At 40.1% G+C, this 17,539-nt stretch overlaps 4 protein-coding genes across 5 annotated transcripts; 2 read left to right on the forward strand and 2 right to left on the reverse strand.

The window, feature by feature from the left end:
• Window positions 1-257: 257 nt before the first annotated feature.
• LOC126798180 (ethylene-responsive transcription factor ABR1-like) lies at window positions 258-2,389 on the reverse strand. Its single transcript, XM_050525056.1, has 2 exons — window positions 1,550-2,389; window positions 258-1,104 (listed from the first exon to the last, which is right to left on the reverse strand). The coding sequence occupies exons 1-2, from the start codon at window positions 2,022-2,024 to the stop codon at window positions 407-409; spliced, it is 1,173 nt and encodes a 390-aa protein (XP_050381013.1). The 5' UTR covers window positions 2,025-2,389; the 3' UTR covers window positions 258-406.
• Window positions 2,390-5,822: 3,433 nt separating this feature from the next.
• On the forward strand, window positions 5,823-7,964 carry LOC126798263 (uncharacterized). The gene is made up of 3 exons (XM_050525181.1): window positions 5,823-6,031; window positions 6,144-6,232; window positions 7,531-7,964. Exons 1-3 carry the CDS (start codon window positions 5,860-5,862, stop codon window positions 7,663-7,665), a joined length of 396 nt encoding a protein of 131 aa, XP_050381138.1. The 5' UTR covers window positions 5,823-5,859; the 3' UTR covers window positions 7,666-7,964.
• Window positions 7,965-9,980: 2,016 nt separating this feature from the next.
• Window positions 9,981-12,716, forward strand: LOC126798038 (G-type lectin S-receptor-like serine/threonine-protein kinase LECRK3). Its single transcript, XM_050524859.1, has one exon. It carries the CDS (start codon window positions 10,057-10,059, stop codon window positions 12,397-12,399), a length of 2,343 nt encoding a protein of 780 aa, XP_050380816.1. The 5' UTR covers window positions 9,981-10,056; the 3' UTR covers window positions 12,400-12,716.
• Window positions 12,717-13,117: 401 nt separating this feature from the next.
• On the reverse strand, window positions 13,118-15,634 carry LOC126798046 (G-type lectin S-receptor-like serine/threonine-protein kinase LECRK3). 2 transcript variants are annotated; one of them, XM_050524879.1, is made up of 2 exons: window positions 15,219-15,634; window positions 13,118-15,122 (listed from the first exon to the last, which is right to left on the reverse strand). In XM_050524879.1, exons 1-2 carry the CDS (start codon window positions 15,583-15,585, stop codon window positions 13,267-13,269), a joined length of 2,223 nt encoding a protein of 740 aa, XP_050380836.1. In that variant the 5' UTR covers window positions 15,586-15,634; the 3' UTR covers window positions 13,118-13,266. The 2 variants fall into 2 exon arrangements, with proteins under 2 accessions (XP_050380836.1, XP_050380828.1); XM_050524871.1 differs by having other exon boundaries at window positions 13,119-15,634.
• Between the last annotated feature and the right edge of the window lie 1,905 nt (window positions 15,635-17,539).

The raw sequence follows: 17,539 nt of genomic DNA on the forward strand, positions 1-17,539 counted from the left end.
TTGCCTTGTGCGTTCGATCTTTACGTTCAGGTTCAATCAGTTTGGTCCTGAACTTTCTATTGTTATGCATTCTTGATCTTTGGGTATCTGCTAATTCTCTCCATTTTTTCTGTCTTTATTTGACGTACCAAGAGACCGCGAATTTCAGTCCCTGGCATATACATTAATGTGAACAACACTCTTTATACCAAACAAGTTTTTGATTCAGTTAGCACTTCCAAGTCGTTAATATAGAAATGTTTGTCAAAACAGAATCACAAACTAAATGTTTTTGTATTTATGAGCAACACTAGGGGAATGATACAGAAACTATAACCAGAACGTGACGGATTTCACAACCGAAAACCATATCATGTTCAGTGAAAAAAAAGAAACAGGAGAAACAAAAAATGGTGAAAGCTATCGTCTAGGAAGTATAATGGCCGGAGCTCATTGATCGGTGCTGCTGCACTGAAAAATCAGCTTCGTCACTCTGATCGCCAGTGGCTTGTCTAAGATGAACTGGTGACGTTGCCTGAGTCATAAAACGTGACGAAAAGGCCGGAGGTGGGGGAGAAGAAGAAGCTGAGGAAACAGAGGAGGCAAATGTGGAAGAAGAAGTAGTAGCAGATGGAGATGAAGACGAAGATAATAAAACCATCTGGTCATAAAGACTCATAGGTGGCCTTTGTTGTTGAAATGAAACTGCTACTTGGGAGCGAACAACAGGCTCGGTGGATGTAGCAACGGACACAAGTGCATTTGAATAACCTGAACCTGTAGGTTGAATCGTCATTGGACTAACATATTCTGCAGCTGATGAGGGCAGTGATCGGAGTCTGACGTTTTCCGGGAAGTTGAGTTTCGCCTTGTTGCCTCGGAAGCGCAGGGCAGCTGTATCATAGGCTTGTGCGGCGGATTCAGCCGTATCGAATGTGCCTAGCCAAACTCTGGCAGCCTTAAATGGGTCTCTGATCTCTGCTGCCCATTTTCCCCATGGCCTCTGCCTCACTCCTCTGTATTTTCTCCTTACTGGTTGCTCTGATATTTGAGGTGCGCTATATTCATATGCTGTTTGTATAGCTGGTGTGGTTGTATTACTCCTATTTCTTGAGTTCGAGTTCTCTGTAGAAGCCATCATAACAAACGTTACACACAATTGCTATAACACTTAAAAACTTTACGACATATTTCTTCTCTTCAAACACATCGGTTCAAATTATAGTGGTAGACTAACTCCATGCAGATGAATCACTTTCGTTCAAGGAAACTTTCACTGCCTGAAAGTGAAGAGTGCAATTCTTAACTACGTACTTATATTCATTCGTATAATTCTATGGTACATTAGTACATACAGCTATACTTGTTTAGTTTTAGTGTATTCTTCATACCATACAATCTTGCAAGCCACGACGAATTAAGAGAACATCTTCCTGAATGTTGGACCATTCAAAGTACTAACTACTAACTTCATCTGAAAGCAATAGAATGCGTGCACGATTTTTCTTTCTATCCAATAACTAGAACTAGATACTTACGTGAAAAAATTTACTAAACAAGAAAAAATCACCTGGTAAAACAGAGGAGGAAGATGAGCCCTGCTGTGGGAAATCACCAAATGCTCTACAAAGCCTTGAAACCTCCGATATATTCTGTCCACGGCCATCACAATCCTCCTCTCTTACTCTCTTGTTGCCAACGCCGCCCCACAAACCAGTCCCCGCCGACGAAGCCAAGCCATCAACTTCATCAAACCGAGTATGCTCCTCTCCGGTCACAACATGCGTCAAAGCCGACACCATAGCAGACATCTCCCTCTCCCTATCCAACCTCAACAGCTTTGACGACGACGCCACTATCCCTCCACCGCCGCCACCACCGCCTCGTCGTTGCTGCTGAGAATACAGCAGCGGCTCGAATAGCAGCCACTCTTCATTAAGGTCTCTCTGTTCTTCACCCTGTAGGGTCTCATTTCCTTGCCCCGCCGCGGCGGCGCGCTCGTCGTCTCTGTCTCTACTGGAATTCGCCACCTTTGGAAAACACATATATTTCACAAGGAAATGAAGTACGTAAACTTCAAACCTAGCCTAAGCTTATCAACTTTCACGTTGTCGAAACACGACTACGACCCGGTATGAGGCGTGGCACTAAGTTGGGTTTGAACCGGCGTCGAAAATATATAGGCTCACCGAGTTGTGGAGGCGGTGGAATAGATTGGAGGGATTATTAGTTTAACGCCGCCATGGGAGTAGACAGTGGTGTGTTGAAAATATTGAAGTCGGTCGGTCTCTGTTGCTGGGCTGTCATCAGAAGCTTAGCTTAATTCAGGACGAAGTAATTGTAACAGATTAGAACATCTAGCTCGTTCTTGTTTTTGTTGCATCGAAATGAATTATATAAGTGATGGGAATTGGGGGTGTGAAAACCGTGGAACTAATAATCTGGGGACATTATAAGGTGCGTTAAATATTGGATAAGAATTGGTAATGTCAATAAGGGAGTCAACGCAAAAATGTGTGAACGTGACGAAGATACGGAGATATATCACGTTGATATTAATTGATATATAGTTGTAGAGAACCAAATAGAACATGACGCCATTCGGTGCGTAGCTTAATTTAATGGAGTCGTTATTCAGAAGCTAGGGGGGCCGACATGCAGTACGTATGTGAACCTTGTACAACATTAGTTATATTGGATTCGGCTACTCGGAACTCGGAAGTGTGTGGAGAAATAGAGAATGTTAGGGAGACAAGAAGAAGATTAGCATAATATTAGATTCCATTCAGGGGAGGAATTATGTAGAATTTTAATCGGGCTTTAGTCCAGACGTGATAACTCGTATTTAGATAAACTTGGGTAGGTTTAGTTGGCTGAGAGCCGGTCTGATTTTAGTCTTTCCTTTTTATTGTAAAAACCTCAAAATCAGTCTCGCCCATCTTCACTTCCTAATTCCGCCACTAGATATCATACGTACTGTTTCAAGATGAAATAATTGTGTATTATTGAATGATATGAGGACCTATATATAGGCATTACAAAACCACAATCCCGTAGGATTCAGAGTCCTAATCTATTAAGGAGATGCTAATCTATCTCCTAACAGGAAACCTATTAGGCTAAGACACACATAAGGGTAGAATAGTAATTCTCCCGGAACACGTACAATATTATTATTATTATTATTATTATTGATCAACTATTAGAAGAGAAAACCTTGTTACACCAAACAAGCGCAGAGAGAGCGTATGATAGATTACGGTTGAGAAGGACATCGATCAGCAGCTTGAAATCACCTTCAATGCACAGTTAATAATAATATTAAATTTTTTATGTATAATGGTAATTTTGAGATGAACAGCTGAGAGCCGGTCTGATTTTAGTCTTTCCTTTTTATTGTAAAAACCTCAAAATCAGTCTCGCCCATCTTCACTTCCTGATTCTGCCACTAGATATCATACGTACAATATGCTTATTATTATTATTATTATTATTATTATTATTATTGATCAACTATTAGAAGAGAAAATCTTGTTACACCAAACAAGCGCAGAGAGAGCGTATGATAGATTACGGTTGAGAAGGACATCGATCAGCAGCTTGAAATCACCTTCAATGCACAATTAATAATAATATTAAATTTTTTATGTATAATGGTAATTTTGAGATAAACATAACTTATACAGCCGTTCATCTTTTGTATAATTATAAAATAATAATTTGCCAAGACTGTCACTTAATCATTTTGATTACGACATATCCAGATTAGATTTGAATGAAGTTAATTGATTAGTTGTGTTTGACCGGTAGAACATCTCTAACAGTTTTGATATTTTGGAAAAAAAGAGAACTTTTGGGGAATATAAAATTTTTTCCACTCGAATTGATTATGCATTTCATTCTCCAAATTTGTAGCAACATGCAAATTTTTACATAAGCAAGAGTATTAAATGCTACACTTTCTCTAATAACTCAAGTTTTAATAACAACAAATCAAAATAATAAAAAATTTAAATCATTTATTTCAATTACTAGCAAATTAAATATATAAAATAATTTATGGGTATAAAAATATGATTATATAATATTTTATTCAATTGTAATAAATGCAGAAATATATAAAAAAAACTGTTAGAGTTTGAGTATAAAACTTTTATAGATTTTGACATTTGTTTCTCCATTTTAGAGAAATTTTGTCAAAACTATTGCAGATGCTCTTAGAAATTTACATTTGTGATAACCGATTATAGGTGTCAAACGCCCGTCAAATTCCTGAAGAAAACGATAGTCATTACATCCAAAAACGTACCAAGATAGAGACTTGTTAGTTGTTACACAACCCCAACTCCCCAAGTGTTCTAAATCATTCCTTTAATTACCACTTTATTTATTTTTCTAATACAAATACAAATTGTACTTTACATCTTGTTCTACTTGGTTAACAAAGCTCGAAATAGCTAAAGCTTCCAGAGCTTCGTCGTTCAAACTTCAAACCTCCACACGTACAGTAAGCCGACTTCGAATTTTGGTAACATTTGACATGGATGTCCTTCAGATCGAACTTTTTTAGTGCCCATCGGCCATCTCTTTCTTTCTTATCATCATCACTACTACCTACATGTTGCCATGTTGACATTACATAACAAAATTTAGATTCGCCTCTGCCGACCGAAATTTGTCGACCGCCGGAAACACTCCAGAATCAAATCCGGCTGGACCCAAAAAGACAAACGGTCGAAGTCGGTGTTGCCCGGGTCAACGTTGACTACAGTCAAAAACGCATTTACGACATTCATATTGTGGGGGCCCCAAAAATTAACCTGGTCATGTTTTTGTAATTATTAGTTGTACCTGATTGAGTCCAGGGGAAGGAAAAGGTTGACGCGGTTTTACGATTTAGGGAATGAGTTGAAATATTGAATGGAACCTTCATTTGGTGATGAGATGGTGAAAAGGGTTTGGATGCGCGCACTCAGAAGCTAAAAGTTGGAGGGTCTCGCATTGTATGAGAAGCATTTGCAGGATCAGACTAGACAGATATGGCGGAAGTTCAGGCTGTCCCTAATGGGAAACCTGAATGGCCGCCGGAAGATAGATGCATTGGATGAGGGCATGGTGCAATGTGGAGACTTTTGCCGTATTAGGACACTTGCTTACTTATCTTCACAATCAGTAATATCCCCCTTTCGGCTAGTCGGCTACCATTTCGAGATTCTAATTGGTCGATGATCTTATTCGAATTATGATGTTTCATTATTCATGATTATAGACAGAGCTACATGTAATACATGTCTTGTCCGAAAAGAATCACAATAATACAATAGATTATCGATATCATGTAATATTTAATGTAACGGAACCGATGCATCAACAGTTAGTACATTAGTAAATAACCCAGACAGATTTGACCGAAAATATAAAATATTTTCTTAGCTAACTTATGCACTATCTGATTATAGTGACTAGAACACTATGTACGAACGTTGAAAAGATCAAATATCGTCTTCAAATCTTCTAGTAATGAATCACATAATCACACTCTCGATGCACACATCTATTTTATCCATGTCATGATCGTAAAAGGAGAAACATTGCCTTCAACTCTTGTATAAGATAATTCACTATAAGTCGATCCAAATAATTGAGCCGAGTGACATTTGGCCCGAACCAATGAATCCCTTACATATGATGCAAATTGTATCAATGATTCTTCCATGAACAACTGATAGGAGCGTGTAAAACCGTTGATTAGTACTTTTACCCGCTCACAACATGAACCGGTAACCGGTGATAATAGTATAGGGGCAGGAGTAAAATGTAATTTTAGCCAAAGTGAAGAGCGAGTGGAGGCGGAGAAGAAACTCTCTTGCAACTCTCACAATGCCTCCAGCCAAGAAGGGAAAGGCCAAAGGCAAACCCACCAACGCTGCCGCCGAGTCGACTCAGTCCTCCGCCAACAACAACTTCCCGGCCTGTATACGATCCGTGCCTCCCTCCTCAGTCGCCATCACCATCCACGCCAAACCCGGCTCCAAACTCGCCTCCATCACCGGTACCCCTCTCTCTCTCTCTCTCTCTCTCTCTCTCTCTCTCTCTCTCTATTCTCAATCATCATCAATGGATGCCCGCATTTCTCTAATCTCTTGTTTTTTTTTGGATCAAAGATTTCAGTGACGAGGCTCTGGGCGTGCAGATCGATGCGCCCGCCAAAGACGGCGAAGCCAACGCCGCCCTTCTCGACTACATTAGCTCCGTAAGCTTTTTTGTTCTCTCTCTCTAAGTTGAAAAAAAAAATACGTACTTTGTTTTTGTTGATAGGTAATAATGAAACTTACTTCGACAAACAAATAGAGTTGAGCGAGAGAAAAATTGTTACTTTATAGTAAATAATCACAACAGGAGAGTATGTGGGTTTTTATTGTGATGTTAAGCAGTTGAGACTAGAGAGTGGTAGAGTTGAAATGCACCACACAAGAATGCTGGTTCTTTTGTGATGAAAGCTTGAGGGGAAGTATGAGCGGTACGAACAATCCGGAGGCCTCCAGATCATGGTTATATATTTACAGGAATTGTGATAAACTAATAGGGAGATTTTTGTGCTTGTTGACATGTACGGGGTGCGATAGGATGCTCATGAGGTTAGTGTAGAAGGATAAGTGTTGGGTAAAAGATTGGCAGGTTAGAATATGTTGTGGGAACTGGCAAGCTAAGGTGTGTGGGCGCGTGGTAGTTAAGAATATTGCTGCAGAAGTTTGAAGGGTACTTGTTCTCTCATTCAAGAAAAAGTGATTTTTAGTCGGAAAGCTTTTGTAGCTGTAAGCAAGAGTTGTTGTGTATATAAGTGAATTGATATCTGAGGTAACGATAGAGGGAAGTGCGGTAAGGGGTCTTTCGAATGGTGGAATAAGCTCCTTTGATATGATTCTGTAAAGGCACATCAGTGGAGCTTGATTTTCGTTATGTTTCAGAATGGTCATTGTAGTATTGATTTTACAATCATACTTTGTGTGACTAAGAATGGCAATGATGTAGATGGGTTTATTGTTGTGGCTAAGAATAAAGTTGCTTGAAACCATAGGGTAAGTTTTAAGTGACTCTTGTAGATTTTTATCCACTGTATCAAAGAAATTTGGTTGGTTAAATATTTTTCTGTCTTCCAGGGCTTTGGAAACTAGGTTGAATGTTTGCTGTATGATAATGTGTTTGTGCATGAACAAAATACATACTAGATGCCCTAAATAATACATACAGACAGAGGCACACAAATACTGAAGAAATTTATATTTTCCCTTGTAAATACTGAAAAGATATTGTATACTGTTTGATGAGACGTTTATGTCTGTTTCATATGAAGAGTAGATCAGTAGTTTGACTAGTTTCTGTATTGGGTGGGCACAGAGTGAGCCATAGCCTTCAAGATTCTGATGTTTATTGTCATAAAATGTATTGTAACATAATTTTTGTATAAAATGATTTGTCCTCTACTTGGTTTAGCCGTGTGTCAGTGTTGACAAGTGAAACCTTCTTATCTATATTCTTCTCAAATTACAGGTTTTAGGTGTAAAAAGAAGGCAGGTTTCTATTGGATGTGGCTCTAAATCAAGAGACAAGGTTGTTATTGTAGAGGAAATGACTCTACAAAGTGTTTTTGACATTCTGGATAAAGCTTCAAAGTGCAGCACATAGAGTGAGAGACCGCATAGTGGGAGGGATGTAAATTTAATCCTTGAATCGGGCAAGAACTTCTATCTGATGTTAGCACCTACAAAGTCCTACGTTTTGTCCAATTTTATCTGTATATATAGAAAAGTTTCTGCTGATGGTTTAGATGCTTCATGAATTGTATGTTTGGTCGTTTACAATAGATGGTTACTTTATAAATGCAAATTCTGCTTAAACTTAATCAGTTAAGCCATCATTGCATGTTAATTTCCTCAAATGTTATTCCCTTCATTGTTCATTCTTGATGTTAAATTATCCCATTTATCTCATAAACTGCTGGGAGATATATTTTTTACATCTAGATATACTATGCAGCGTACTTTTTCTTGGTGAAGTTTGTACACATGAACTGCAATGACTTGTATGTTCTTTTTGTCCCTTATATTGCTGGCAACATTGACCTTTTGTAAACCTGCTTTGTAAGGAATCTGAACTTCATGGTGTTATCATTGTTGAAGTTGGATGACTTTGCAGCTCTTGCACCCTCCAAAGTTCAAAACAATCGATCTAGGATGAAAGCATCTTGGTAAGTACTTGCCCCACATTCAAACCCCTTTTCCAAACCTTGCTAGGAGCAGTTCATCAACACATGTTGAATGTGTTTTATATCTTTATTTGATTTCACCAAATCACTAATGTTTATGTTTGCCAATTGCCACTATCAAAAATCAAACAGCCATTCATCCTAGATGGCAATTAGTGGGTAGGCTATTTCAAATAGAATTAAGGGCGATTCCCATTTGAATCTTCCCTGATTCAGGTAGTCCTTTACATGAATCTTAGTTTTGTTGTTTTGATGAATCATTTTCGATCATTTCATTTTTGAACCTAAATGTTCTTATCTTCCTTTCAACTAAAAAAAATTAATGGTAAGTGACCATGACCTTAGCTACTGAGTAAGTGCACCGTGGTTCAGAACACATTGGTGCCTCTGCATATTTGATAGGTTCCTTTAACATATCCCATGGTATAGAGGTCATGGGAAACAAAAAGTTTTGTTCTTTGTTTCTCTACAGTTTGGTTGGAACCACGATGTGAAGAAATTGTAGTTCACTAAGTTATTGTAGGTTCAAAAAGCCCAGTCCCCAATTTAGGTATATTTCTATCTGATTTGTCTAGCCTCTTTTAATTTACATTGCAATTTTGGTTGCAATTAGGTCATGATACATCCATTACTCTATAAATTGTTGATTTTGACTGCGGATGTTTTCAGAACCTGTAAAATCAAATCCGGCAATATGTTTACCCCTTTTAGATTTGTTCATCTTCTTCGAGTATTTTAAATATCCAGATCTTTCCATTCAACAAGACTTGAACCATTGTTGCATTGCCATAAGCTCCCAGCGCCTCTTTGCTCCAAGTGATAGATGTACCCCATTGGATGTCTATAATTTCGACTTTCTGAACTTTAGAGTTAGGAGCTTCCACATCTTCTAGGGCGAGTGTAATCTCCTCGGTAGTCATTATTTACGTTTCTTGGGCAATCTGCTTGCTAGTGTAGTCACTTCTCTCTAATGCCTCTACTCTCATCCACCTCTGATAGGGTGGACCTTGTCACTCATATGCAATTTGCTATAGCATAGGGATATCTTAATGGGAAGATTTGCCCCATCTCTGCACCCACCTGAAAAAACTCTTACACTCCCAATTTTCTGGTTATTAAATGGAAATACCAGCCGCCCAATCACTGGCAACGAGCTTCATGGTGGAAGTTAATTGCCGTAACAGTGGTGGTTAATAGCATATGGTTCATATTTGGTTGCCTCTTTTCTGTTTGTGTCTTAGGTTTCGCATTAAACATTCAGCGAGGGGTGAGTAAAATAGTAGGTATAGTTCACATAATCAGTCTGTTGGTTAGTGTTTCTACGGCATACCGGATCATCTGTTTTCAAGACCTACTGCCTTGAAGTTACTATTGCTTATTTAATTTCTGATATTGTGAGTCCTGTTGGAAATGAAAATCGGAACCATAATTTAGTGATTTAGGCATTTTGCAGAGCAAGAAAATTCAATGTCATCCCAGTCAAGGCATAAGAAATGCTGTCCCAACTCTCTAGTTCATTGGAAGCTCGAGTCTTTGCCTTGTCTTTAGGTTCCTAGTGTTTATTAAGTTTCAGAGTTTAGACTATATCGACACATTGTCAAATGACGCGCATTTGTGGAATCTTGACATTTCAAAGGGACATTGACTTGGCTAAAGCAAGTCATTCCGACAGAGAGAACGAGCTCCTATAGGTTCATTAATCACTATGTCTTATATCAAAGCAACTTAAGAACTTCAAACTACAACCAATTCTGTACTGTTTTGAGAAAAAAAAAAAGTGTGGAGAAAAGGTAGAGCAGTCTCATTGAGATATGGCTTTTATACTTTGTTATCTTCTTGCCTTTGCCTTCTTCAATTATGCTGAAGCACAGCAGCTGCAGTCTAATATAAGCCTGGGCTCTGCTTTAACACCTACGACCAACTCCTCATGGGCGTCTCGTTCTGGTATGTATGCCTTTGGATTTTACAAGCAAGGCAATGGCTTCGCTGTGGGGATAGTTGTTGCTGGGATCCCGGAAAGGACTGTAGTGTGGACTGCAAACCGAGATGGTGGACTAGTCTCGGACAATGCCAGCTTGCTCTTCACAAGTGCTGGGATTGCCTTGAGATCTACACAAGGGCAAAGTTTGGTGATTGGGGAGAACAATGTTTCTTCTGCTTCAATGATGGATTCGGGTAATTTTGTGCTGTACAATGCCAGTGGTGCAATAGTATGGCAAAGCTTTCGGTACCCAACTGATACCTTGTTGCCCACTCAACCACTACTGGCAGGGAAAGAACTTCTGTCTGCTAAATCAGAAACTAATCACTCATCAGGCATTTTCCGCCTCGCTATGCAAGTTGATGGAAACCTTGTCCAATATCCTGTGGACACCGGAAATGATAGTCCTTATTCCGCTCGATATGCGTACTATGCATCTTATACAGATAGAAGTGGAACAAATGTGTCACTAAATTTGGGTGTTAATGGCCGTCTTTACTTGCTCAATGATACTGGTGGAATTTTAAAAAATCTCTTTGATGGAGCCACTCGAGGATGGTCTTATCTTGCGAGAATTGATGCAGATGGGATTTTTCGTGTGTATTCGTATGATTTGAAACAGAAAGGAAATTGGTCTATTGAATGGTCATCTTCAGAGGATAGATGTGTCCCTAAAGGTGCATGTGGAGTTAATAGCTACTGTGTTACTATGGGGGCAAGAGCCGACTGTCCATGTCTTCCTGGATTCGAATATGTCAACCCGGGAGATCAGACTTTAGGTTGTGAGAGCAATTCCTCTGTTGTAGATGTTTGCAAATTGAAGAATTCGAACTGCAGCTATGCCATCCTAGAACTGGGCAGCACAACATGGGAGAATGAGCCGTATATGCAACTGTCATCTTCAGGTAAAGAAGATTGCAAACAGGCTTGTTTGGATGATTTGAACTGTCAGGCTGCAATCTTTGATGGTTCAACATGCATAAAGCAGAGGCCTCCTTTGAGATATGGAAGACGAGATATGAGTACTCCGAATATACTTTTCATCAAGGAGGTAGTGATGTCTTCTGTACCTCCAGCACCTGATGCAGTTGTTCCCAAAGGAAGCAGGAAAGATGATAAAAAATTATTCTTGATTATTGGCGTGTCATTTACTGCTTTGGGGTCCATTTTATTGGTGATTTCTGTAATTTTATTATGGAAACACAATGTCTGGGCATATAAAAGAATGAATGAGCTTAATGGTGATGCTGAGTGGAATGAAGATGGCGCTCCGCGGCCATATGCTTATGAAGAGCTAGTGAAGATGACTAATAACTTCAATGAAGAGGTTGGTAGAGGAGCCTCAGGAACTGTCTACAAAGGGGCGATCGCAAATAGCCAAAAGCTAGTTGCTGTCAAGAGACTTGAGAAAGTTGCAACTGGTGAAGGCGACAAAGAATTCCAGAATGAAATGAGAGTCATTGGCAGAACCCATCACCGGAATTTAGTCCATTTACATGGGTATTGTCTTGACGGACCAAAGAAGCTTTTGGTGTATGAGTACATGAGCAATGGTTCACTTGCAGATATACTCTTCACATCTGAGGGTAAACCAAATTGGGAAGAAAGAATGGGAATCGCTCGCAACATAGCACGAGGTTTCCTTTACCTCCATGAAGAGTGTGATAAACAGATCATCCACTGTGACATAAAGCCTCAAAACATATTGATGGATGAGTATATGTGCCCCAAAATTGCCGACTTTGGTTTGGCAAAACTGCTTCAGCAAGACCAGACTAGAACCACTACCGGCATCAGAGGAACGAAAGGGTATGTTGCACCTGAGTGGCATAGGAAAATGCCTATAACAGTTAAAGCAGATGTTTATAGCTTTGGAATTGTGCTATTGGAGATTGTATGCTGTCGGAGGAATGTGGACTTAAGTCTTCCTCATGATGAAGCTATCTTGGATGATCTGGTTTACCATTATTTTGAGAGTGGTCAGCTTGAAAAATTGGTTGGAGATGAAGAGATAAACATAAGGCAGTTGGAAAGGGTGGTTAGAGTGGCAATATGGTGCATCCAGGATGAGCCGTCACTCCGGCCATCTATGAAAAAGGTTCTGCTTATGTTGGAAGGGACTGTAGATATCCCAGTTCCTCCTAGTCCAGTTTCATTTCTCAGTACTATCTAGATTCTCAACAGTTGTGAGCTCATCAGTTGATCGATCTGGTAAAACTAGTTCTTAGATTGGAGTGTTTCAAACTTCATTCTCTGTATGTACGTCCTTGTGTTATCATAATTGTTTATGCTACTTCGTAAATTTCTTTATAGGAAAGCTTTCTAAGGTATGAGCTACTTTCTAATAACTTGATAAGTAATAACTCAGGCCTCAAGAAATCTGTAATTTCTTCAGAACTGCAGAATACTTTTTTTTTTTGAGAATGAAACTGCAGAAGACTTTGAGACAGTTGTTACACGAATGAGTCTATGATGACCGGGTCCACTGAGTCTGGTCTGTCCTTCGAATCCAAAATCATATTCAAAGTTTGAAAGAGAGAATAAGATGGGACTATCTGTGTCAATCTAAAGATATCAACGACTTTTACTTCCATCACTTTCAATTGCACCGTGTTTGTGTGAAAGTTGGTCTGGACTTTTGTTAAAATTCTTTTTGTGTACTACTTGTGTAGACTTGGCATGGCTCAGCTAAATTTATCTCTCATAGGGAAACAATCAGGCAATGCCCCAAATGAGACTATTTCATACCATAAAACGTTGTTGTGCGTTGCATTATTGTCTAGTTGTGTTAAGAATGCAATATATGTCGATCTCTAATGCAGCGGCAAAATGTGATCACCAGATGTCAAGGGAACATTTTGTGATCTATGGTGCATAAGATTGGTATGAGACATAGCTGCAGCCACTTTGAGATTATGCACAAAAGCAGTTGTCTTACAATGAATAATGACAAGTGGATTATTTCAATTATTACTAAGCAACATGCGAGGCCGATCAATTGGTTTCTTGATTACATCAGTACTTAAGGATCACATACAATTTAGATGCTATTAAGGAAAGAACTTGGATTTGGAGGGATTGGTATGTCGACAGTCCCTTCCAACATAAGAAGAACTTTCTTCATAGAAGGACGAAGCGATGGCTCATCCTGCATGCACCAAAGTGCCACTTTAATCACCCTTTCAAATTGCCTTACGTTTATCTCTTCATCCCTAATCAATTTGCTAAGCTCGCCACTCTCGAAGTAATGGTAGACTAATTCATCCAAGATAGCCTCCTCCTGAGGAAGACTCCAGTCCACATTCCTTCGACAACATACAATCTCCAGCAGCACAATTCCAAAGCTATAAACATCTGCTTTAACTGTTATAGGCATTTTCCTATGCCACTCAGGTGCAACATACCCTTTTGTTCCTCTGATGCCGGTAGTGGTTCTGGTCTGGTCTTGCTGAAGCAGCTTTGCCAAACCGAAGTCGGCGATTTTGGGGCACATGTACTCATCCATCAGTATGTTTTGAGGCTTTATGTCACAGTGGATGATCTGTGTATCACAGTCTTCATGCAGATAAAGTAACCCTCGTGCTATGTTGCGAGCAATTCCCATTCTTTCTTCCCAATAAAGTTTCCTCTTAGGTGTGAAGAGTATATCTGCAAGTGATCCATTCCTCATGTACTCATACACCAAAAGCTTCTTTGGTCCATCATGGCAATACCCAAGTAAACGCACTAAACTCCGGTGATGAGTTCTGCCAATTACTTTCATCTCAGTCTGGAATTCTTTTTCTCCTTCAGCTGCAACATTCTCTAGTTTCTTCACGGCAACTAGCTTGTGGCTACATAACATCACCCCTTTATAAACTGTTGCAGAAGCTCCTCTACCAACCTCCTCCTTGAAATTATCAGTCATCTTCTCTAGCTGCTCATAAGCATATGGTCGCGGAGCCACTTCATCCTCATTCCATTCAACATCACCATTGAGCTGATTCATCATTTTATAACCCCAAACTTTAGGTTTCCAGAATGCAAACACAGAGATCACCAACAAACTGGTCCCAAAAGCAGTTAATAGGACTCCAAGAATAAGGACTGCAACTAGACCTTTTCTCTTGTTTTTGTCCTTGAGGAAATTATCTGCAGCTGGAGGTTTAGAAATGCCAACCTTGATGAAAGCTGAGTCTGAAGTGTCTAACCGTCTTCTTCCATAACTCAAGGGAAGCCTCTGCATTCTGCAGCTTCCCCCTACGAAAAGTGCGGCCTCACAGTTGCAATCCTCCAAGCAGGCCTTGTTGCATTCTTCTTTGTCTGATAAAGACAGAGTCATGTATGCAAAGTTATCCCATCTTGTGCTGGGAAGTTCTTGCATGATGTATGTAAAGCTTTCATTCACGGAATTGCAAACATCCGCAACCGTATTCCTCCCACAGCCTGAGGTCTGATCCCCCAGGGTGGTAGGCTCAAATCCTGGAAGGCATTTGCATTCAGCTTTTAGATCCATTGTGACACAGTAACTGTTAAATCCGCATACACCTAAAGGGTTACACTTATCTAATGTTGATTGCCACTCAACTGACCAGTTTCCATTCTGCTTCAAACTATAGGAATACAAGCGAAAAATTCCATCTATATCAAGTCTCATGAGATAAGATTTGCTCTGATCAGTAGTAATACCTCCATTCGTAATATTGAATATAGTGACGGTGTTATTCACCAAGTAGAGATGGCCATCAGCATCCAAGTTCAGAGTCACATTGTTTCCACTTCCATCCGTGCCAGTTGCGTAGTAAGGATCTGATGTAGCTACCGGGTACTGAACAAGGTTACCATCTTTTTGCATAATGAGACGGAAAATGCCAGTTGAGCTATTAGTCTCAGATTTAGCTGAGTAAAGCTGTGACCCTGCTCTCAAAGTTTGTCCCGGCAAAAGCGTATCAGTTGGATTATCGAAACTTTGCCATACTATTTCCTGATCAGAGTTGTATAGTACAAAGTTACCAGAATCAAGCATTGAAGCAGAGAAAACTGCCTGAGTAGTACTTGCCACCATTGGTTGCCCTTGTGTCGGTTTCAAAGAGAGCCCGTCTGCTGTCAAGAGCAATGTTGCATTGTCCGAGACCAAGGGGTCATCACGATTTGCGGTCCAGACTACAATCTTTTCAGGGATTCCAACAAGTACTATCCCCACAGCATAGCCATTGCCTTGCTTATAAAAACCGAAGGCATACACACCGGAGCTTGACAACCACGAGGAGTTGGAATGGGGTGTTAAAGAAGAACCACGGCTTATATTAGATGGCACTAATCGTGCTTGAGCATTGAAAAAAACTGCAAAGGCAAGAAGGCATGCCGCAAGAAAAGCCATGCAAGAATGTCTCACTGGTGGTACTTCTCTATATTTTCTGTCATTTGTTTTTGCTTTAACATAAGGTATATAAGATTGAATGGAAGTGAACAAGTATTCAAAGTCTTCTCTATGCTTCCATGGTTCCTACCAATTGTAAGTTGGGTTAGCCAAGTCAACATTCCAATAGTTCTACGAATTTAAAAAGAAGTCTACACATTATGCAGAGCCTGGAAATTGCAGTACGTGCAGTTGAAAGTGATGGAAGTGAATTCTAACCACTTTGTCTAGATTTGCGGGGGATAGCACTCTAGACTTTTCTTCCCATGATAAAGTTTTTTAATACTATTCTTGATTCATTGAATTGACGGGACTGCATTAGATTTCCAAAACTAAGTGATAATATCATACCAGTAGACAGTAGTTTCACATTATTTGGATAATCCAAGCGTGTGGACTTGTCATCAAAGACTTTGCATTCTCAAGAATCAATCATATCTTATTATCTCCTCAATTTCGCGGTAACTATCTTACAAGGTCCACACGACATTACAGTCTCACCATTTCCAAACTCATCAATGGACTCTTGACGTATACGAAGGTATGCGGTTCGTTCGATAAATTTGTACCTTTCTATCTCTGAGATGTTTGGTGTAATAACCCGATTTTTCGGGACGAGTTAATCGACTATTTCTAAAGTTATAAGTTTTCGAAAATATGAAATCGTGTTCGTTCCATTTTGTAACGTCGGGAATCGAAAACGAAAACGTTATCGGAACGCTTAATTTGAAAAACGTTACGTTTCCGTAACAAATATATCGACTTTTATTCCGTCGATCGTTGATGAAAACTTTCTTCACGAAAGTTGTAGAGCTCGTCGATACGAGTGCGTGGACATGTGACGCGTTTGAATCGGACATCGGAGGTGGAAGTTATTAACGATGTAATTTAGTTTCCGATTTAGAAACGGGTATATATAGAACTTTTTCTGTTAGGGTTTCCAATTGTGGAAATCCATTTCTTTCATTCTCTCACCGCCTCCCTCCTTTCCCCTCTCCTCTCTCTCTCCTTCGGTCCTCCCTCTCCCTTTCGACCCGAGCTCCTCCTTCTCCCTCTCGACCCCGAGCTTCTCTCTCTCTCTCTCTCTCTCACTCTCTCTCGGACCGAGCTCACTCTCCCTCATTTCTTTTCTCCTTCTGTTTTTCTTCCTTCACCGAGACCACGCCGTCTCCTTCTCCTCCGCCTAGCGCCACCCTCCGGCGAGCCCAACACACGCAGTACCACCATCTTGATCGCCTTTTCATCCTCTTCCAAGCCATGTTCCTCGATCATCCGTTGCACCCACGAATTGGTGAGATTTAAATCAAGGCAGTCGAACACCACCGAGGAAGCTCATCACCCCGGCGGATTTCGACGATGTTTTCCTTCCTCCTTTGGGTGAGCTTGCCTAAACTATTCATACCCAATCTAATGTTTATTTCAATTTGATGAACCAGGGACTAATCTCTCTTGTTCCTCCCCTTTTTCTGGGTTCATCACCGTCGGTACACCACCATCACCGTCACCCTTCTTCTTGTCGAAATTGAGAGCTCCTCTGCCCCTAATTGATCTAAAAGCAATCACAGCCATCCAAGGGACAGTGGCCATGAAGAAGGAGGACTGCAGCAACTCGGATTGGAGTCAAGGACAGAGCAGCATCCTCGGCTTGCATTTTTAGTTCTTCAGGTGGCAATTCCGCTCCTAACCCTCTAATTGATGTTTTTCAGTTCTTGTGAAGGCTATATTGATGTTGTGTACCGAATTGGAAGTGTTAGATTAAGCTTTTGGAGGCCGGAGTAGTGATCGGAGACAATGGGGTGAATTCCCCTGTTTTTACCATTTTACGGTTTACCTTTTTACCATTTTACTGTGATGTGAAATGACAAAAATGCCCATGGCAGAAAAATTACTGTTTTACTATTTACTTTTACGGTTT

This window comes from Argentina anserina, chromosome 1 (genome assembly GCF_933775445.1).
Source record: "Argentina anserina chromosome 1, drPotAnse1.1, whole genome shotgun sequence".
Classification (NCBI taxonomy): Eukaryota; Viridiplantae; Streptophyta; class Magnoliopsida; order Rosales; family Rosaceae; genus Argentina; species Argentina anserina.

What these genes read in the sequence shown, in the direction of transcription:
- LOC126798180 (XM_050525056.1), bottom strand. Translation starts at nt 2,024, where the DNA reads ATGTGTTTTCCAAAGGTGGCGAATTCCAGTAGAGACAGAGACGACGAG. An exon ending in TTCCTCCTCTGTTTTACCAG is followed by an intron (nt 1,105 to 1,549) that starts GTGATTTTTTCT and finishes TGGCTTCTACAG; the next exon opens with AGAACTCGAACTCAAGAAAT.
- LOC126798046 (XM_050524871.1), bottom strand. Translation starts at nt 15,585, where the DNA reads ATGGCTTTTCTTGCGGCATGCCTTCTTGCCTTTGCAGTTTTTTTCAAT.
- LOC126798038 (XM_050524859.1), top strand. Translation starts at nt 10,057, where the DNA reads ATGGCTTTTATACTTTGTTATCTTCTTGCCTTTGCCTTCTTCAATTAT.
- LOC126798263 (XM_050525181.1), top strand. Translation starts at nt 5,860, where the DNA reads ATGCCTCCAGCCAAGAAGGGAAAGGCCAAAGGCAAACCCACCAACGCT. An exon ending in CAAACTCGCCTCCATCACCG is followed by an intron (nt 6,032 to 6,143) that starts GTACCCCTCTCT and finishes TTTGGATCAAAG; the next exon opens with ATTTCAGTGACGAGGCTCTG. An exon ending in TTCTCGACTACATTAGCTCC is followed by an intron (nt 6,233 to 7,530) that starts GTAAGCTTTTTT and finishes CTCAAATTACAG; the next exon opens with GTTTTAGGTGTAAAAAGAAG.